General features: G+C 42.0%; 1 protein-coding gene across 1 annotated transcript in view; it reads left to right on the top strand.

The window, feature by feature from the left end:
• The first annotated feature begins 3769 nt into the window (after positions 1-3769).
• DOCK10 (dedicator of cytokinesis 10) overlaps positions 3770-22437 on the top strand; it is a 136121-nt gene continuing 117453 nt past the window's right edge. Inside the window, exon 1 of the mRNA XM_059822685.1 lies at positions 3770-3934. Within this exon, the coding sequence (XP_059678668.1) occupies positions 3770-3934 (165 nt within the window). The remainder of the gene's footprint in view (positions 3935-22437) is intronic.

Raw genomic sequence — 22437 nt, 5'->3', positions numbered from 1 at the left:
AAAAAAAAAGGTGCATGCCGTCTTGACAGCTGCGCAGGTATGGGCAAAGGGTTCTTCCAACCTGCAGCCGTCTTCCTTGCCTGAGGAGAATGCAGCCTCTTCTGGGGTTGGAAGGAAAGATCAGTGTTTCATTTGGAAAGTCATCTTCTCACTAAAGCATCTCCTCCGAGAGCTGCCTTTCTATCTTCCTGTTTAAAACCCTCAGCTGAAGACCAGTGTACCAGTAGATTATATCCTGTTTATTCAGATGACATGAGTTCAAATGACACAAAGAGGAAGGAAAATTAATGGAACAAAGCAAGCTGTGGGAAGGAAACAAACTTTTAATGTGGTGTGCTAAAGAGGTATGAAATAGGAGTGTTAGAAACTGTTTGGTAGCATCTTTAGAAAGTCTTGCAGCCTGCAGAAAGAGAAATGCAGGAATATTGCGGGAGAGAAAGTAACCCAGTGCTTGGAAGATGAGGGGTTTACTCTCTGCTGCAGACCCCCCTGTCAGAGTCAGTTTACCTCTTCAGGCCCTGGCTGCCCATTTGCAGAGTTGGCATCTCTTTCATGTGGAAGCTGAGGCTGGATGACGGATAGCTGTTAGCTCAAGGATCCAGATGCCTTTGAACTCTGCTTTCTTCTCACGGACTTTATAAGACATGGCAAGTGTGACCCACTTCTGCTCTTGCACAGCTTTGCTGCTGCACAGACACAGCCCTTGGAATTGCCAAGGACTGGGTCACTGAAGTCATCTGGGTTAAAACAACTGTCTTGCCTCTCCAACTCTTTGGTTTTTTTTTTCCATTGGGGTACCTTTAATGGTCTGCTTCCCAGCCTGTTTCTGTAAGCCATCATGCCAGTGTTACATGGCTACTTAGCATAGCTGAAATGAGTGGTGGTTAAGAGTGGAGTGAGAGTGGGCAGTGGATGGCTTCCAGTGTGGATATCCCTTAGCCCAGCATTGTTCCAAAGTCTTCGTAATAGGGAATTAAGGAGTTGCTTGCACAAAGGAGTATTTTGCTTCCCAGGGGGTTTCACTGAATTCAGCTTCTGGATTAAAGTGCTAATTAACACAAAGTAGTGCTTGATGCTTCACTGTAAGAGTAACTAACACTGTTGCTAGTTGGTGTATAAGCATAATGTATGCTAATGAGATCCCTGCATTTGAAAAACAAAGCTGTTGATACTCTGTGTGTGTCCAGGCGTTTTTAATGGGCTGGGAGGTTTTTTTTCCAATGATAGCTCATGCTTCTGGAGATTTCCTTAAAACAGAAGGGGTTTTTTAGCTCTTCAGTGGTTTCTTTTCCCCTGTGCACTAGCTGCTTTTTCAGTTCCTGAATTTTGATCGAGGTCTGGAGGCTACTTTTTGCTAGCTTTGGCTTGTTAGTTTACTTGTTTTCAGGCTAAGTGTCATTGTTTTCTCCTAAGAGATGAAATGCCAAGATTATGTCATTCCTACTTGTATCTAATAATAGCTTAATCCACAGATAATTGTAATGCAGTCACTTGGGCCACTGGCAGAGAATAGTTTGATCCAAAGACCACTGAAATGAATGGGATTCTCCACTGAGAGCGAAGCGAAGCTTTGGGTCAAGCCCTAGGGTGCCATTCCATGTATGCGTGCATGCATGCACGTGTGCAGCAATGTTGGGCTGTTCTATGGAAAACAAATTTCATAAAAATCCCTGCCAGTTGTCCCAGCTGAACACTGGTGAGTAAAAGAAGATGCCGTACAGACAGACAGGAGATGCATTAGCAGCCCCCAGGGTAGCAGAGCAGTTGCCATAACAGCCAGCAACAGACGTTCTCCAGGCCCGTATTGCTGCTGCTGGAATTAGAGTAGGAATGTAGGTGTCCCAGCTGCCAAGTGCATCTCTTGTGTGGCCAAGGTGTCAGTCACAGTTCTGGAGTAGGCAGGGGACTGATGAAAACCTAAACAATAGCAGCAACAACAGGCAGGATTGCTGATTCGGTGCAGAAATTAGCCAGCTGTGCCACTGCGCTCCTGTAATCACATTAGAAAAGTCAAACTAATAAGCATGCTGTGAGGCCGCCTCTGTTAGGGTATGCCGGTGGATAGGCAGGCACATCACATAAGCGTGTGAGGTCTGTGCCCAGTGAGATCCAAGGGGGAAGAGCCGGGTAGGTGCATTGGCAGAGCTGTGGGTGAGCTTGTGCAGTGCCTGCCAGTGCTGCTAACTATTTTCCGTATGTGCTCAAAGCAGCTTACTCTAAAGAAACAAAGGCAAGAAATAATGGCAATGAGTTTGTTGCTTTTAAAGGACAAATTTAAAGGATTCAGCTTTTCTGGCAAATGCTTTAATTGAAATGATGATGTCTTTTGCCAGATCGCTGAGCAATTAAACTCTAATCAAGCCCAGAAGAAAGTATTTCCACGGAATGTTTTCAGTGCAATTTGTGATTTGAGATTGTGAGGAGAAGTATTATTTACAACGATCTCGTTAACAGACATTATAAGGTTGCTTATAACCCCATGGGAATTGATGACATGGCCTTCATTAGAAATCAAAGCCTTTCAATGCAAGGTAAGTATGGTTTTGGGTGTGCATATAATAAAGTTATACATATTAGCGTAAAAGCAGCTTCTCTGGAAACCCTATTGGAAATTCTTAGTTTTCCTAACGTGTAAGAGAAACCCATTTTCTGTAGATATTTTTAGTGCTAACTTCCTCTCAAGTGCTATTACCTTACACTCTCTACCATTAGTGCTTGCTGTGTTTCCAGGTCAGTCATGTGATTGCTAAGCATCCCTGCCTGCTTTTTGAATGACTTGTCAGGCAGGAGCCAGAAGGGCAAGTTGTTACTGCTGACTGCCGGCAGCTGCTTCTCCCTGCCTGGATCCCGAGTGATAAAACACTAAACCTCTTTCCTCTTACCCTTCTTGGAAGGTCATCGGTGGTCGGTTCAGTGTGAGACCCTGTCAGGAGAGACCCTTCTCAACACAAGCCTCCTATGTAGATGTAAAAATGTAGTACTCTGCAGAAGGCACGCATGTGTGGGAACACACAACAACTACACTATTGAAAGGCTTTTCATTGCTGCACACTGCTGTTTCTCATTGAGCCACGGCTGGTTTAGCATGAGCTGGATGAAGCAGTCCAGATTTCTGCATTTTTTTTTTTACCACTTGTTACATTTACAACTCAAATGAGCTTGCTGTGCTTCAGAAAATTGCAAGAAGTGAAAAGATTACAGCCCAAATCCCTCAGTGAGCTTAAATATGTCTCTTTTTTTTGTGGCAAAACGCCCTAAGGCGAAGTATTTTAAAAACAGCAGTGCTGATAATGAGAGCTAATAACTTTCCAGATGTTTGCTATTTTGCTGCATAGAACTTTTTTAAAAGGTATTTAAACTGATCCTGCCAGTTGTTGTGGATGTCTCTGCGTGTGTGTTTAATGAACAGCTGGCTCTTTTGGAAGAGGAATTTTAATACTTTCAGTTCTATGAAACTGGAATCAGAGGAGACGGCTGATTGTACAAGAGAGGGAGCACATTTTCTCATGTGAATTCAGAAGCAGAGAGAGAGGGAGAGGGGGGAAAAAAGCATCGTAATATTGCATGTGTTTCAGTTTCAGTGGATCAAATCTTTCCTCTATCTGCATCCAAGCTATTTGGTTGTGATCAGATGATCAGAGCTCAAGGAAGCGATTGGAGAGTGAGCTGGCTGCAGCTGCACTGTAGGCTGTTTTCAGGGACAAGGAGCCACTGTTTTTCAAACATAGCATAAACATAGAAGTTATTTTGTAGGCTTCAGGATGCAGATATGGGTTGTGCTGCCAGCATTGTTCTGCTCCAAGCCTTTCGTTCTGTGGTACAGAGGAACTGTCCACATATCTGCAGGCGACGACGACGAGAGGAGTTGTCACATGAAATTCTGCCACTGGATAGCGATGATGAAATGAGCAGACCCAGGACTCTCATCATAATGGTACAGTATACTTTAATCGGCAGAGAGAGGTGACAGAATTATTATTACAGATGTTACGTGATTATTTTTTTCCTTTAACTATGTATTTGTAGAGAAAGAGCATTGACAGGCTATTTGTCACTGTAGGTTATTTTGCTGGTAGATTTTGCTGTCTCTGTTGTCAAACAGAGCTGAAATACTACTTTATAGGTGAAGCTGTGAGCTACGCATAAGCTGTTTATAAAGTAAATGTTCTGTTATTTAATTGTTGGTGGGGTTTGTTGCTATTTGCGAGATAGGCAGCACTGGAGCCGGTACCGTGGTTATGTTTTATTTCAGACTTGGAATTCCAAACAGCAGACAGTTTAGGAAATATTTACTAAGTCTGTTCATCATAAAAACAAAAACAAACCCAAAAGCCAAACAAAACAAACCAAAACAAAAACTAACCTTTACTTTCACCCAGGATGCAGTTGGAATTTATGTCAAGTTATATGCAAATAAAATTCCATACATCTTAGCTGCAAACTGTTCACAGCAGTAAAATGTTTGCTGGATCACCGCTTTCTGGTTTAGTGAGTTGCCTCTGTTCTTTAATGAAAGGGGGCTTGAAAGGCTCTCAGTCTTCAAGAGTCATTTTCTTTCTGAATTTAATTGGACTATTTTTATTTTGTGGTGGGAATACAATAAGCACTATAGGCTTATTAGGAATAAGTGACAGGGTTGTTCCTCACTATAAATCACTGTTTCAGAATGAGGAATACACTTACTGCTTAGTTACTGCTCTTCCTTGCCAAATACATGTATGGTGAGTGTTTCCAGAACCGTGCAGTGGTTTGGGTCTGAGATGGCAGTGATTTGGTACTCTGTGGCTCTCACTTGATAAAAATATTACCGAGACACTGCAAATAGTATTTCTGCCAGTTTGTCAGGGCACTTGTATATACCATTTGAGTGGTAGAGATTGGGGTTTTTTTATATATAGTATGTTACAATGAAGTACAGAGTGCATCCCCCTGACACCCCACTGTATCACACAGGGCAGTAACTTAGTTGTAAGTGGGTGATGGTAACATTAGAGAATTTAATAGCTGTCATGAGATCTAGCAGCGGTTTGAATAGAGCATTGCTGCCCATAGAGAGGTGTGTGGTGCAGTCATGGCAACTATAGTAGCTAGGACCCAATCCAAGCGGTGCTTTATGTATCAGCTGAGGGTATTATCCAGTGCGTGGGGAAGGCCAGTGGTCATAAGGAGGAAGGGGATGGATTTCATCATCGTGAAGCTGATGTTTAAGCTTCTTTTGCTTTAAAATCCAGTATCTGTTAAACAAACTTTTTTTTTTCTGTTGTCTTCTTTTCTACTTAATGGTTAAATAAATGATCTCAACAGTCTTTTAAACAAGTAACTGTCTACTTCCTGGTAGTAGTTTCAAGCATAATGAAGTGACATGGGTCTGGAAGAAACTGCAGCATGTCTGAGTATGGATCATCTGTGCAACTTGCTTCAGTCCTCAGAAGAAAAGAGTAGTCTTGGGTGTCGTGGCGGCAAACAATGTACCAACCTCCCCATACCCAGTTGCAGTTATCAGCAGCTTGAGTTGCAGCTCTTTGTGCAGTAAATCCTGGGAGAGTAGGGCTCCAAGAGCTACAGCAAAGGTCCCTGGGCTCTCAGAGAAGTGAGGCTTTACCGCAGTGTGGAGGGAGCTGTGGAAGCTTCCACCACCCTGCAGAGCTGGGCATACCCAAAGGAGAGACACGATGGTCAGATGGTCTGTTACCTGCTGCTGGCTGTGGGCTTTCCCTGTCTCAAGCACATCCACCCATTGTAGTAACCGGGGCTTTATATTTTCTACAGCAACAGTTAATGGGCTGGTGTTTGTCCTGTCAATAGGCTGCCCTTCCCCAGGAGATCTGTGGGATCATCTTCTCACCCTCGGTCCCTTTAAGAAGAGGAGGATGAGTGGTTCAGCCCTGTCATGAGGCTGGTGTAGGGGCAGGCAGGCGCTTTGGAGGAAAGCTGCTGGGCAGGGAACAGCTTAGGAAAATGGTCTTCCCTCGCGCATCTTCGTTTCTCTTCTGGATGTGTATTATTACTGTGCTTTTTTGTTGGGAAGCAGTTAATTATGTAACTGTCTAAAATAATTTGGCATTGCGCTTTGCAGTTAGGCTTAGTAATGATGTGCATACCTGGCGAGTTGAGAGTAAAGCACTGCTTCAGAGCACTTCTGGGGCAGAAATGCATGGTTCTGTTTCCACCAGATTTCGTGTTACTTGAAAGAGCAGCATGATAGAGGGCCGGCGGCTACTGGACCTTAATAAAACATGTGTTATGGTCCTAACAGATAATGTTTTTTCCCCTTGGTCTGTTGTAGATCATTGAAGTTTATGTCTGGATAATACATTGGAGACAACTATGTAGACAAGTAAAAGAGTGTTTAGTTCGCAATGTCATTATGCACATTGTGCAGATGCCAGGAGCTAAACTGATCCCAGCGAGATTACTGAGTTTTCATGTCTGAGGGCAGTGAATGATTGGGGTGCCCAAAGGAGAGAGGTGAGGAAATCCCAAAATGCAGAATATCTGAAATATACTGACACGCCTGGGTGCGATCACCAGAGGCTGTGGGCTCCTGTCAGCTGAAGATATGGCATTTTAGCTTTTCATGCCTTCAGATGAAATGGTCCTCCTCTTTGTAGCTTGTGTGCCACTGGCTATATGCCCCCTACTGAGAGTGTTAGTATTTGGTATTGACTTCAGGAGATAAACTATGCCATTCTTTTTGCATGGCTTTTTTAAGTCCCTAGGCTCAGCTGCATGTTCTTGCAAGTTCGCCTGTCCCGTGTGTAGCAAAAGTAAAATCTCAGTGTTGCCTTGATATGGAAGCAATCCCGAGGCAGAAAGAACAGCAGTCTGCCCTAAAGTACTTCCAGGAAGTATACAGCTCTATAGATGTGCCCAGTTTTCCTTTGTTAATCCCTGAAGGGGAACATCCTTGTAGGATATTCTTCTAGGAATTGTGCCTTTGCCAGTGGCACTGTAAGCGGGAGATGCTGTGAGTGCACTCCACGAGAAAAGAAAGGGAGAAGGCCCGAGTATAGCCTCCAGCTATTGCTTAACAGCCACCTACTAAACGCTGTATGAAACCTTTAGGCATCACAGCAGGTATTTCTAGCATTCTAGTCCTTGCAGAAATTGAAGATTGGTGTCTATTCGCAGAAATTTTTTTTCCTCTTCGGTTTGTTAGTTTAGAAATCTGGTTTTATCCTTGAGCAAGACAGATTAATAATCAGTGTTAGATCTTGGCTGGATCCACAGAAAAGGGAGAGATGTCAGAAAGACAAAACTGGAAATTCTTTGTCAATGACTATTGTGTGTCATCTTCTCTTGGACACAATCCTGGGAGTTGCCAGAGACATGCAAAATAAGTATCCAAACAACCTCTAACTAGATGTACAAGTTGAATCAATGTGTTCAGTGACTCTGCAGTGACTTTCTGTACCTTTAAGAGTACGTCTGTAAGAGCTGGTTTTCCAAATAAGTTCATAAGATGGTGAGGTTTGAGATATTAAAAACCTGTGTGGCGTGAATGCAAATGACTGTATGTGCTGTCTCTGCAAGAAAAAAGAGAAGAGGAAGATGACTGAAGGAAGAAAATTTAGTACATGGGGTTATGTGGAGTGGGGGCACTAACATTTAGGATGATGCTTTGCGTTTGGAACTTGTGACTTGAAAAGAAGTTGAGCTTTATCTAGTAGGTCATTCTTTGTTTTTTCATGTGATTTATTATGTACTGTGGCAGCTGAAATTTGTGTGGAAGATAAGAGCAAAGCGTGATATTTGAGGATATGATCCTCCTTTCCACACAGCCCCTTTGGTAACCAGCTACACAAAAACGTGGTAAAATATTTTGCATTTTGACTAAAATGCCATAACTTGAACTGATATGTTAGCTTGAACACAGCAGCAGCAGCAAGGTGACAATACCACTCTCTTTATTCAGTTTTTCATCTTTGAGAAGAGACAGCTTGCAGAGATTTTTCTCTGCTCTTTCCAGTTACGGAAGAAGTAAGAGAACCTCCCCTGTTGCACAGATGCAGAACGGCTGCTCTGCTCTGGCGTACAGGCAGGGCTGGGCCCCGCTCGAGCTGCTTCTCAAGTCACTTAGCTTGTAAACGGAATTTTAGTCTTCTAAAAGCAGTAGAAACAATAAAAGCATGGCTCTGAGAATTTTTTGTCACCTAATACTAAAGTTTACCTCCAAATTGTGTTCCTTAAGTTTTGTTGCACGATCTGTCTTAATTTTATGTTTCTACTTGAAATAATTCAGTGCACTCATTTCCTCATTTGTATGCATTTACCTACTGAAAATTTGTACCATATGCGTACTAAGTGCTATCAATAGATGGCAGCTCTAAGAATTGCCAGATTTCTGACTCGTGACTTACTGGTTTTGTAGGTGGGAATGTGTCTGTGTGTACCCAAACGGGGAGGACTTGCAGTGGCTTTTGGAGGTCGGCATGAGGCTCAATTCTGGGAAGAAAAGGGTGTTCTCTTCCTCCGATGTCTTGGAGGAGGATTGTCTTTGGAAAGCCAGACTACCCAGGGCTGTAAAGTTCAAAAGAAGTATTCAAAATATTCATATCTTTTAGCTCAGATGAGAAGCTTCAATGTGTAATACATTTTTAAGCAACAATAAACATATGTAGCTTTATTTGACCTTAATCAACATCCACATAGGAACTTGACTTCAGCAGGAACAGAAACAGGCCTATGTTTGAATAAATGAATAACATTAGAGTGTAAAGAGGAAAAGTAGTAAGTGAGGCACAAAACGCAGTTCTACTTAGGAGACATTCTGCAACTGTTCCTGTTACCTTTGTGACTTCTTTGCCTGCTGTGCCTGATGCTCAACAGGCGTGCTGGTAACCGCAGAGCGAGTGCCAGCCTCTTCCCTTCGGTGGGTCTGCTCCGGTGGGGTCAGCGGGGCTCCGCACCGCCACCAGCAGAGCAGCGCAGGAGAGACAGTGTCCAGCTCTTTTCTTCAGAGCAGCGGTTGTTCTTCTGTGCTGAAAGACATTTGGTTTGGGTTTGGCTTTTACCGGTTTAGGCAGTAGCTGTGGTTCTGGGTATAGTTTCTTAAATACAGAGGAGAATGAGCCCTAGATGTGAATCTGTTTTCGTACTTCAGAGTGTTGCAGTAACATTTAAAGTATGTGTGTGGTTGAAAAAGAGATGGCGTTAAAAACAGCCTTTTTCCACTGAGTAAATCTTCTCCAACTCACTTTAGTACTCTGAGCAACAACGTTTTATATTGCCTTCACTTCTTACTAGTGTTGCAGCAATGGATGTAGTACGACAGAACGTGGAATGAAATTATTGCGAATCTGTTAGTAAAATTCTTATGACAGCTTATGAAGAGTGTGGACTCAAAACAATAAACTGATGAAAACATCCTCCTACATAAGAGGAATTTATTATCTTTTTTTTAAAAAAGCTATTTATTTGTAAGCAATGCGTACCAGAAAGAGTAGGGTATAAATTATAAAGGGGCACGGAAAAGTCTCCGTAAGTAGCAGTCCTTGGGAGTGCTTTGGGGAGGCTTTGTGATTTTATGCATTTGACAAAAATCACAATTTAAGATGCGTTTTCAAAATGCTTCTTGGGAGAGAAGAAAATTGACCTATAGAAAGGCAAAGTAACTTGATTGAAGCCAAGAAGGCAAAGAGAGAAACACACACAAGGAAAAAAAAAAAAAAAAAAAAAACCCACAACAACAACAAAAAAAAACCAAACAAAAAAAAAAACAACCCAAAAAAAAAACACTTCAGGTTTTTTCAGGCTTTGGCCATCTGCAGCCACGCTGCTTTGTGTAATAAGCACATTTATAAGCAAATCTATGCACACACGTGCTTGATCTGTCACAGTTTTGTCTGCGATGCTCTCTGCATTTCTGCTCAGCTCTAGCTCTGATGGCCTGTAGCAAATGCCAGCTTTCCCCCTTCCCACTGATCGGTTTGCTCTTTGGCTCTTCCTACAGAGGAAGGTAGGAGAGTTAAGAAAAAAACCCCACTGATCTGACTGATCTGGGATTTTGGAATTGGGTGAGCTATGGTTGTAGGAACCTTAACTATTTACATGGTGTGGTGCCCTCATGCACCAAATCAGCCATGAGTGCAGATCTTGCATTTATGTTTGTCTGCTTTCCTGTGTTTATCACAATATTAAATACTTGAATAAATTATTAAAGAAAAGATAAACTCTGGGTAATTATAAAGAGATGAACATAGATTTAAATGCTAAGTGCTAAGCACAGGATGAACCATCTAAGATAACCACAATAATATCTTTGAAGTTCTGGAGACTTCAAGAAAATGCTTTGAAATGTATTTCACACAGAATTTAGTAGAGGTATTTTGTTTCATGCTGTCAGTAGATGTTGTAGTGTTGGACAGAAATATAAAACAGTTTTTTATATACACGTGTATATATACATATATGTATGTGTGTATATATATGTATTTCTGACCAGCAGCCTCTAGGTCTATTTTCAGAGACGTTCTCTGGGTTTTTTATGTGCATCTTGGGCTGCACAAGTAGTTCCAGACTCATTACTCAGTTCAGATCATTTGGTCTTTTGCCTCCCACCGTGAGGTTTTGGTAATGGGATGCATGACTGCTCCTGGCACTATACTGACCAGGCTGTATGGGTGTGTTAGGTTGACAGTTAATATCTACAGAAGTGGACTGGAAGCAGTGATACTGCCTGCTACTGTGTATTGGCTGAGAAGCGCTGTTGTCCCACGCTGCACAAGCTCCATTACAGGAGCATGTCTCCATTAGTGGTTTCACTGTCTGTAGCTCACAGGAGGTGGGTTGGGGCAGCACAGGCGGTATGTACGAGCCAGAATGATGCAGAATTCCACCTGTGATGCTTCATGCATGCCCCCAGCACATCTCAGGTGTTTGCACTGTATTACCAGCGAGCACGTGCCTGCGGGCATCCTCAGGCGGGGAGGGAGAGCGGCGGTGTGGTGGCAGCAGCGCTCGTCGTCTTAACGAGTATGCACTCTCCTTGGCCCAGGCTCTGGTAGACTGGTTCTCTTCTGTTGAGTGTGGTGAGCTACAGATGGGTCAAGAAGCATACAAAGGAATAGTAAATTAAACTCATGCTTTCAGAAAACAATATTAGTGCCAGTCCTCAGCGCTTGCCTTTCACTGGCATTAACTCACGGCTGGCTGCAGCACTGCGAGCTGGGCTGGGCCCTGTTTGTCTTGCTGTTGTAGGTACAGAATCCTGCGAGTAGAGCTGATCTGGATTTCAGTGCATAGAGCTGAGTCCAGAGTCCATTTCAGGCCTTTGGCTACAAACATGGGGATATTGATTTAGCTTGGAAACAACTATGGCCTGTAAGAGGTACGCTGAGTGAGGAAGGGAGCCATAAAGAAACCAGGGCCCTTGGAGAACGCCAGCCAACCGAAAGTACTGCCAAAGTAAAAGCTACTGGGAGGCAAAGGCAGAAGGGAGAGCTGTCGAGGCAAAGACAGTGTGTAAGAGAGGAAGAGTTCAGTGATGAGAAAGAGAGAAGCCGAGTGGAAAATGCCGTTTCTTCTCATCTGAAATTAATTATGCACACTGCTGTTAAACCTCGGTAAGATTTGATTTTCGAGGGCAAGCCACCACTGCTCTATGTTGACACATCAAGATATTCTGATACTGCTTTTTCCTCCCTCCTCATTCTTATCAAAAGCTTTGTTTTTTGCTTCACAGTGAGTATATCTCTTCCTACCGACGTTAATCCCTCTTCCCTTGCCCTTCTTCCACCCCTTCCTTCCCGAAGCGGAAAACCATCTTCTGCTTTGACTTCAGGATAAATGCACTCCATTCCCCTGCTGGGTGGATTGGAAATCTGAATGGAGTGTGACAGAACTGTTCCTGATACTTCTCACTTCCGTGAAGTTTCTTCTTTACAACAGTAATCTTAATACACTTGGTCTAAACCCAGTTAAAGTTAATCAGAATTCCAGTTCAGCACATTTCAGACAAAAGCCTTATGCAAAGTTTCATTGCTCGTGAGAGACAGAGAGATGTATCTCTGAGCCTTTATCTCCATGCTTCATACTCTTCCATCTATAAGAATCATTTGGTTTTAATGCATGTGGAAAGTCTTTGTTGCTCCATAGCCTTTCCAGCAACCTCTGGCCAGCGAAGCAGGGTAACGTGGCACAGTGTAACTATTAAGTCATTTGACTTAATAGCAGCCGCTGAACCATTCCACCATCACCTGGGGCAGAAGGATAAATTGAGGAGTAGATACTATGAGTACATCTACAGTGTAAACTGAAGTGTGCTTACTGTGTGTTGTAAAAACCTAGTGTGGCTAGTGTTGGTAATCTTATCTTTTTCTGTGCATCCCAGGGGAGTTGCCACCTGATTTCTGAAATCTCTCAAGGGATTCTGACTTCTAGATTACATTTCCTGAATCATACAAGGTTTTGACAAAAGGCGTCACCACTTCATGACTATTAGATGACTACTGCTAATGTGTGGGTGAATACAGGCTAGGTCTGGGTTGCGATACCTCCTGTAACTTAAGAGGAACTGGACAAACACAGGCAAGTGGTTTTGGTGCTCCCTTAACCAAAGAAAGGTTTGTAAAGGCAAAACACAGAATTTCATTTCTGAGGCTAAGCAGCATTTCAGCATATTTGAGCCTCTCAGCTAGTACTAACTGGCAGCTCTGCTTTTGTGAGTGAAACAAGAAATTAATTCTGTGCCAAAGTACTCAAGTAATTGAACTCTTGTTCACTGCAGTACTGTTGTTTCAGGAATACCAAAACGGGCGTGGTGTCTTCAGAGTGTTTGGAGCTAAGGAAGATGGAGTGTCTAGGAAATACAGGAACAGTTCCTGGTCTTTTAGCTTTTGAATCACTTCCTTGAATAATTAAGGCTTCCAGCTTGAATTAGTGATTGGGGTGAGGAATACCATGCTGGGGAAAGGATTAGGATTCAGCACCAAAAAGCGCATCACATGAAGACTTCAGGATGTTTTGGGTGGCAAGGGTCTGACATCATCTTGGGGCGCTATTCCAAGTCTAATCCAGCTGAAGCCTGTCCAGACCATGGACCACGATCTCCTATGCTGAGGTGTGGTAGCCGTACATACATGCACACATTTCCAGTCAGAAAGAAACTGATTCCTTCCTTGTTCTGGGGCTCAATTATTTCAGTTCTGCTAGGACTCTTATTTTAAACTCGGGGAACTCTGTAAATAAATACGTATTATAAAAAACGTACTTTTTTCATCCTGTTAATCTGGTGCCTCTTCAGAACAAAATGTTATGTTCCATCCAAACAGAAAGAATTTGTGTGCAATATCTTACTTCTACAATTGCAGTCTGTTAATAATTATTGCCAATTTGTGGTTAGCTTAAAACATAATAGATTCTGTGTGTGTGGTTTTCGATGAAAAATAGCCATTGTAATGTTTGTAAGACTTCTTTCTGCCTCAGGGATCACTCTGAATACAGGGTATGGAACCAATTGAATTGAACACTTCATGACGTTGGTGTTTGTTTTTCCTCACTTCTCATCTGTCAACTGCTGTGCTCGTTTTCTTTTCATTAGTATTGATACTTGCTTGAAGATGAGACGGCCAGATTAATCTCTCATTTATACGTGTGCAAATCCAGCAGAATAAGGTTTTGACTTAATGCAGTAAAATGGATCAGAAGCGTAACTCTGTGCTGCTTGCATGTTTCTCTCCAAAAAAAAAGAAATCATTAAGTTAGAGTGGAAAATGTGTGTGGCCTTGCTGGATCAATCAGTGGTTAGCTATGAAACTAGGATGTTGGGAGTTGAACAACATGTCACCAATCACTCATAACTTTCTTTGGCATTTCAATAGGAGTTTGGTGTTACCTTGATGTTTTCCACACGTTGTGACTTATGTGCTAAAATTAGCTCTTTCAAAGGGTAAGCCTTAACAGTAAAGAGATTCATTTACTGAAATGTAGATTTCTGGAACCAGATGCTCCACTGTTGTTTTTAAGATGTTTCTTCCGTTAGTAAATTATGTGCAAACGTGCATTGCAGCTATCTCTATAGGAGATCTGATCTTAATGGGATCATAGAGAATCACTTCATGATTTCTTTTTTTGGGAGAAACGGAGCTTGGAATTGGGCCTATTTTTTCTCACTTTTGGATAATTTGTGGCTTGAAGGTAAAGAATAAAAACTGTTCACGCAGCTGATCTGCACTTCTGTCTTTTCAGTGCCTTAGCTCTTTCCCTGTCTTTAACCTGTTCTCCCACGTGCTTGAGGAGCCTTTTCGCATCTCCCTAGAGCTCCCTAGAGCAAGCAAGCAGGCACAAGAGCATCCAGCTGCCTGTTCCGTCTGTCCACCTGCCAGCTGGCACTTGTGCCTGAATTTGCTTATTCAGGCTGTGACTCTGTTTTGGCTTTTGTAGTGCTTGAGTTCCTCCAGCTATTGACCACCGTTAGCTCTTTGGTTTTAAGCAAGGGCACAGCCTTTTAGGAGGTGCAGTGATCTAAGCAGTCATCTAAAAGCTTGTTTGTTGCCAGGAATGTCCGGTTTCTTTGGCCTTACAACCTTGCAGTTGGGTCTCCTTTTGTCTTTTAACTGGCCTGTTATGAAAGAAGCCAAGTCCCTTGTTGGCCCTCTGCTCCCAGGTGTTAGACATGTGCTCCGTAACACATCCTTCAGATGAATGTGAGCAGCAGATGTGTGGAAGATACGGGGAAAATAATCCTAACCTTGAATCAGGTACATCCAGTAGGAAACATTTACTGTTTCTATGCAGACTTTTAATGAATACATTTTCCAATATTTAAGATGCACAAATATATTCTGTTGTTTATGATGCATCTGATTCTTCCTGATGGCCATTTTCCCCTTGTAGCACCTGATTTTGTTTCTGCTGCAACGTAGCAAAGACATCAGTTGGGGAAGGACTCGTGATTGGAGTGTTTGTGCATCCCTCACCTGCTTTCGTTCCGAAACCCTCCAGCCAAGCAGCTCTGACAGATAGCATGCTCATTCCTCAAACACTTGTGTAAATACAAAATATTATAGCAAAATGTATGAAAGTATAGAGAAAACTTATGAACACAGTTTGAATGGAAGAACTACTTGGAAATAATAGAAATGTTTACTAACACGTGCTTAATTCTGGTTTTTATATAAAAGATAAAAGTGAATCCAAGCCTGGAATTGTACCAGTACGTTTTTGCTTTACTTCTCCGAATCTAATTGAAACTGTAAATATCAGTTAATAAAATGTAATTCTAAAATGTTTTCACTATATAAAAAAGCAAGTTCTTGAAGAATGCACCAAAAAGGACCTGCCCAAATGAAATGTTTGAGAGATGAGTTGACATAAAAGTTTGTACCGGCTCCCACTGAGAAGTTTCTTTACACAGTATTTTCAAGCTGCCAAAAGCTTTTGCACATACTAAGTGCTTGCCAATTTTCCTTTTTTTAAACGAAATCAAAGGCAATTTTAAGTTACATGGGCCTGCAAAAAGAATCTGAATTGGTGGTTAAACATTGCTTTTTGTAAAATGCATTCAAAAGACAACTATTTCTTGGAAATATTTTCACAAAAGGATTTGCTCCTTCAGTCAGACTGTGTCTGCAGTGTTTCAGGCAGAACAAGGAGCTGAGTGAGGAGGAACTGCAGCAAACTCTGCTTTATTTCCCATCCACATCCTTTTCTGGCACTTCTTTATGCCTGGCTGTAGTGTGTATTTGTAGGAAATCAGAAGTTAACCTCTTAGCTTCTGATTTCCTGACCAATTCTTTTGTATCCAGCTCAAGTGGTGCTTAATAGAAATAAGAGTCAGGATGTTCCAGCTATTTCTACAGTAAGTGGGAATTTCCTGGACTTTCCAGAATTTCCAAATTTAAAAAACCCCAGAATTTCCAAATTAAAAAAACCTCTTGGCACAGAGTCAGGTTGTCATTGACCAGTGTAGGTTTGATGACAAGGCAAGAGTGAAGGTGCAAGGGCTTGTCTTTGCATGTTGGATACGAAGTGGGGAGAAACACAAGGGCAGGAATACTGGCTTGCACTCATCCCATTGGCGAAAATCATCCGGAGAAGGCAAAGGAAGAGGAACTACTATGATTCAGCTCTCCACCTTACAGAGCCTGGGAGCTGGAAGCTTAGAGCAGATTTACTGTGTTAAGAATGACATAGTTTTGGTCCTGCTTTCCAGCTCACTGAGAAATCATAAATAAATTTTGCTTTTCGATCTGTCCTTGGACAGCAGAGTTCCATAGCAGCTTCTTGGGAGGGCTTTAATACCTTGTACAATTCAAAACAGACTTACTGGAATTGGAAAATCACAGAGAAGGGTGAGGAGGATCAGCGAAGTTAGTCCATTACTATGTATGTAGACAAAGGCTGGACCTGGACTGGCCTGAAAAATAACTATGAGGGGATGATACAATGGAAGTTATAAAAATCAAGAATGGTCAGAGACATGTAGACTTTGCTTGTAATTTCTTCTCTCAACAAGAGAAGTAGGGATCATCAAATTAAACTAATGGGGGGCAAGTTTGGAGGAAAAATAAAAAAATTGTCACGGAATGAATACTACAACTGGATTTCCTTGCCACAAAATGTTTAGCATCTGTAGTGTCTGTGTAGGTTTGAAGAATGACTGGAAAAATTGATGAGACACAAGTCTTTGAGAACTAGTAAATATGCAGATGCCATCTCAGGCTGGGGACCTGCATGAGTGGAAATTGGAGGAGTATTCAGGAGAAATACTATTATACTGAGTGTTTTATGTACTTTTACCTAAGCGTCTGTAGATTCTCACAGGTGCAGAAATCTGGGTTAAATGAACCTTCGTCCTACCTGGTATGACCATGCTTACATAAAGTGGAATTTAGCGTGGCATCCAGGTAAACATTCAGTACTTCGTTTGCTACTGAAATAGTATAGCACTTGGCATTGCCTTGCCTCTTACGCATGCAAGTATGTCAGCTTGATTGACTCTGCTCCCATGAATTATTTTCCATGTGTTGCAGGTTACGGTCCCTGTGCGTGGGCCTGTTATTGCGCATCGGCTGGTGCGTGGTACCTTGTCTGTGTATCAGGACCCGCAGCAGTCCACTGGGTATTCCTTACTGTGAGGTTGGGATAACTGAAGGGGTAGAACTTGATGGATTATGTTATATTTCTTTTTTGCCAAGGTTGGGGTTATATTTGGTCTTAATAACTTTACATAGGCCGTAGGGCTCATTCTGGGATTCTAATGACTGCCACTTCGGTATTTTCCTGGAGGTTTTTACCTTCTTATTTTGGTAATACTGAAGATTGCACATTTGTTCTAAGTATCAATTAGGATTCACAGTTTTTAATTACAAAATTAAAAACAACACCTGGAAAGGTGAAATGGTTCTCTGAGTGTACAGAAGGTTATGTCAGAGTGAGAAATACCATATCACTGTTTTGCTTTCTGTGTTCCAAGAGATCAGTAAGAGAAGGGGAATGTCAAAAGGATGCAAGTTGTCTTTTTCTCTTTTCCACATGCCAAGCTTAACTAATGTAAATCTGACTTGCAGGGTTTTATATTTCACTCCTTTTTTGCTAAAATAAGAAAGTAATCTTGCTTATCTGCTTTTGAAATATGTGTGCTTTTTCTCTCTTCCAAAATGCCATTATTTAGCTTTCAATTATAGGATCCAGATGATGAATTATTATATGCAGTTGCTTTCTTGATTGCTTAAGATACCCACAGGCACTAGAAGAGAGTATACAGGAATTTGTAACACTGAATATATCTTACCAGTATGTGATACCAAACACAATAATAGTCGTACAGTCAGCTTGCACACAGTATGGAGGGGAGTGTATTTTAGTATTTTGAAAAAACAATGAAGAGAGTCCCAGGGTTTTTTATATATCAATAGTACGGCATTGTAGATGTTGATTTTGACCTTGAGTACATGAGTGAGTTGCCTGACCTGCTTTCGCTTCAGTTATTCCAGCTGGAAAATTAGGTGAAAATGTACATTCTCTTTGTAAACCAGATGTTGTCTGATCTGAGCTTTTCTTGGTAAAGAAAAATCATTTCTGCAACGTAGCATAGACATGAATAGCAAGTATTAGAATTACAATCAGAAAAGCATGCAGCGGAAGCCAAAATCACAGCAGCATGGAACATGTCTGGAGATAGTAAATTTAGATGATTAAGTTATTTAATCGCCTTTTATGGTCCTTCATCACTATGTGTTTTGTTATCAAGGGCTGATTCTAGTCCAAGTAAATGAAAACAAAAGGGTAACGTTTGTTTGAAATGTCACAATGGATCAAACTAAAGAAGAAATTAAAGTAATTGCATATTTGGCTTTTGTACACATCAGCAGGACAACATTGCTAATGGAAAGTTTATTCTTCCAACCTGATTGCTGATGTAAGAAGCAGCATTTTGTTTGCTAAAGAGAGTAAGTACAGCCCTATTTCTATCCAACCTGTGCAAAGATACACAGAACAGAAGCCCGTGATGACTGCGCTCAGTTGTGCTTTATGTGAGTCTGCAGCTCTGCTCTGCAACGGGGACCCTCGCACTTGCAAAGAGGACCAGCTGGTAGCACCACGGCCCGGTATCGGTACCCCCTCTCTTCTTGCTCCCCCAGTGACTGCTATCTCCGGAAGGCTGATAGGGTAGATGAGGAATGGCTGCAAGCATGAGATCTGCGATACTGGTTTTCTGTAAGTCATACTGTGTGGCCGTAGCTGGAGGCCTTTGGGCTTGCATCAACAGGTTCTCCAAGGCCCTTTTCCATCTAGTGGCAAGGGAATGTATTATATACATGCCAGCTGTGGGTGGGCTTCCAGCTTGGAACACTGCTGAAAGGATGCTGCTGTTGTGTCTATGTTCTTGTGGGGTTAGCTGGTAGAAACATTACTGTGGTAAGGTGTGCGCACGTGGAGCGGTGTTCCTGGGCTGTGGGAGAGGGAGGGACTGCTGCTGGCTCAGCTGAGCCTGCTTCCCAAATGAGAGAACAGCAAGACATTTTTTAGGAGCTGTAAAATCAGCAAAGAGGTAGTAAGTGGTTTTTGGAGCGTGGACTTTATCAGCAAACTCTGTGAGTGCTTACAAGGCTATTTTGAGGTGATGAAATATGTACTGTAAGGGCCCTTGAGCACTGTGTGTGAGATCAGGTTGGGAGCTGCCAAAGTGCCCTCCCCGAGGCCTTCTCCTCACACCCTCCCAGGGGATGCTTCCAGCCACAGATTAATCTTATCAGCTCTGGCAACGCACAGAGACTGGCAAGTGCAGCCCGTGGAGGGCTCCGGACACCACCAGTTCAGCCAGAGGGTGTGTTTGAGCCTTTCAGGCAGGACAAAGAAATAACAGCAGCCTCTCACAAATTTCTTCTGCATGAGTGCTCTAATATCTGGGGCATGAAGTGAAGGTGAAGGCAGAGAGGAAGGAATAGCTGAGATCAGCGCATTGTCAGGCTGGGAAGAAATGGATTGACATAGGTGGAGTCACTGACATAGGGGACTGTTGTCTGGAAAGAGCTGTTAGCAGAGCTCTGACAAATATAAGGGGTTTCTTTTCACGGGTATTTATGCAGGGACATTGTTGCCCTGCCTTGGGGAGCTCACCTTGTGTGCTGATGTCGTTTTTACCATGATGGATTCCCGGCCCTTTGCCTGGTCAGAGCTAGCTGTAGGGATTTGTAGGCAAGATGCAAGCATCAGCTCTTCTAATGACTTCACACAGAGTTTGTATGCGAACTTTGATGTTTCAGCTTAAGTTGTTAGACCATAAGTGGAGTCGCATTTCTCAAAAAACAATGTAATTCGTTTCCAGTTGATTCAATACCAGAATGACTTTGCAAAAGGTTGCCTCATAGGTAGTTTTTCCTAACTAAATGGTTTTACCTTTCTGTTTAAATTGTTTTGGGTTTATATTTTCACTCTCTTTAAAAAAAACAAAACCCCAAACATTTTCAAAGTGTAGACCAATAATGAACATTGAATTCCAGAAGACCATCTCTTCTTGATCTCCCCCCCCATCCTTTCATGACAGAGGGATTGGGAGGCAACTAGGGCTTCCTGCGTTATCTGGTAGCTGCTCTGTTTCTGGTCGCAGTGTAGTGATCTGCTTTACCTGTCCAGCGTGAAGCTTTTAGGAAGTGCAGTTTTTACATGCGTTCACAAACCACTACAGAACACACACTCTTTCTGATGCCTGGAAGATGCAGATAAGACAAACGTGGTGTGCAGTCATTGACACCTCAGTTTTAGTCTCACAGTCCCATTAGTAGATTTTCGGCAACCGTATCTGTTGCCGCTCACTACAGTCAATTTCCTAGCAAGCACTCTGACCACAGAAAGGTTGGCAAATTATATCTGATATGACTTGCTTTGTCCAAATGTATAACTGACTTCCAGCAGTGTTGCCCTGCCACACTGTTCCGGGGTGTGACGGTGGGCTTGCTGCGGGACTGAAATTGAAGACCAGGTGAGGAATATATGAAAAGCAGCACCAGTACATATTGATACAGCTTATCTACTGGCACTACCTGCATGTTGTGGGATATTAACTGTGTTGAGCATACCAGCAAGGTCTACAAATTTTGTGGCTTCTGCATCGTACATCCATAATATGGATAGAGAAGGCTGGAAAGCTATGTGGAGTAAGTGGGTTTTTTTAAATAAAACAAAAGATAATTTAAAAAATTAATAATAATAAAAAGGATAAGCTCTTTGTGACCCTCTCCAGGGTGCTGTATTTTTTTCTTCTTCTCACCAGTACCTGAGCTGATAGCTGCCTGCTGGCCACGTGCTAAAGTCATGGTGGCAAAGTGCGGAATGGTTTCTGTTTCAGCTCCGGGGGCTGGGTGTTTGGCATGGCTGTCATCCTTTGGTTTTTCTTCAACAACTTTATTGCTGTGGTTCTACCAGGAACTCTGACATGCTGGAAATGCCACAAGCCATTCAAGGGAGGTAGGCAGGTATCTTCTCTGCACTCTGCCAAGTGGTGAAGCATTAAGTTTGTCAGCCAAATTTCTCAGTACTGGTCTATGCTGTGGAGACTGCCTGAATGGTAGTGTCACTGTCATCGCAGTGGTCTTAGTTTATAAATGAAGCAAGTTTTGTTATGAGAGATTTGTCTTTCATTTCAGAATTTAATTTCAGAATAGGCATAATACGCAGTTGATGCAGCTTGTTGCAGCAAAAGGAGTTTTCTTACTTGTTAATTAAACTATCTTTCTCAAATGTGTTAAACAAAAGGCCTGAGTCAGGGTTAGGTGCGTAATGACTATGGATGTGCAATTATTTATATATACATGGGCATAAGTCAAGACTATGTTTTTGACTTGCACCCTGTTTGTACATGTCAGCATTGCTTCCAGACAGAAGTCCTGAGCTGAAGGAAAGCATTCATTCCCTGAAACTTCCTATGAATTCGATCTTTGCATGTGATTTCCTCCCCGCCTCTAAATTGGGGGTGGGGGTTTGGGAAGCTGGTGTGGCTAACTGAAGCTTCATTTCTTGATCCTTCTTGGTGGGAGGTGGTAGATGATATTATTTTAGAAGGACAATATGGTGAATTCAGTATTTGCTATACAGCAACTCAAATATTTAGCCTGCTTTGGAGTGTCTTTTATGTTAATTGAAGATACACGCTTTAGGGACTGAATTCTTGTATCTTTATATGGCTGCTAGCAAAGCACTAGTGAAATTCATTTTCCCATGATGGCACGCCATACTGTAGCAGTGGATTAGTTTTGTCCAGCAGTACATTTTTACATATTGCTGTATATCATAGATTGAAACTGAAGTCAATGAAGCATGACAGTGAATAGATTTAAAGAGAGAAATAAATTAAATTGGACAGAAGCTCTAAAAGAAATGTAGGAAAAGAGAATAAAAAAGTTATTAAAGAACTCATGGCCCCTATCAGAAAACTGAATGCTAGTGGCTCTGAAGCAAAGGGAATGTATAGCTATTCCTTAATAAGGGTAGAGATATCAGATGTTATTATTTTTCCTATCTAGATATTAGAAAGTTTCTTCAAAATGCTGGGAACAGATGAAAATGTTCTGCAGGGACAGCAGAGCAATTAAACACTGAATTGACTACCTTAAATATTTTATCATTTTTTTTAAAGTGCTTCAACATCCTTATTTTGACTATATCTGATACCACAGTTCACAAACGTAAACCAAGGCTTGTGGATTTCCTGTGACCAAATAACTCTGCATTGATATGCATGGTACTTCTCATCTTATACATAATACTTTTGAATTTAAAAGTAGTGCAGGAGCTTTATTCATTAACATAACCAATTTTATGATCATCTTAAAGTACCTAATACCTTTAACCGAAGAGATAGAGAAGTCTTGGAGGAAAAATTAGAAAATCTTTTACAGTCACACTCATGCTAATGAAGTTTGCTTCGTACTTCTGCTATAGGACAAAGCATTATTAGACATTTGACTGGTGATGTTATTCCCCATTACAAGTGTA

The sequence above is a fragment of the Gavia stellata genome, chromosome 11, assembly GCF_030936135.1.
Source record: "Gavia stellata isolate bGavSte3 chromosome 11, bGavSte3.hap2, whole genome shotgun sequence".
Lineage (NCBI taxonomy): Eukaryota > Metazoa > Chordata > Aves > Gaviiformes > Gaviidae > Gavia > Gavia stellata.
Note: the sequence above shows the minus strand (reverse complement) of the source record. Positions and strands in the feature narration are given on the sequence as shown.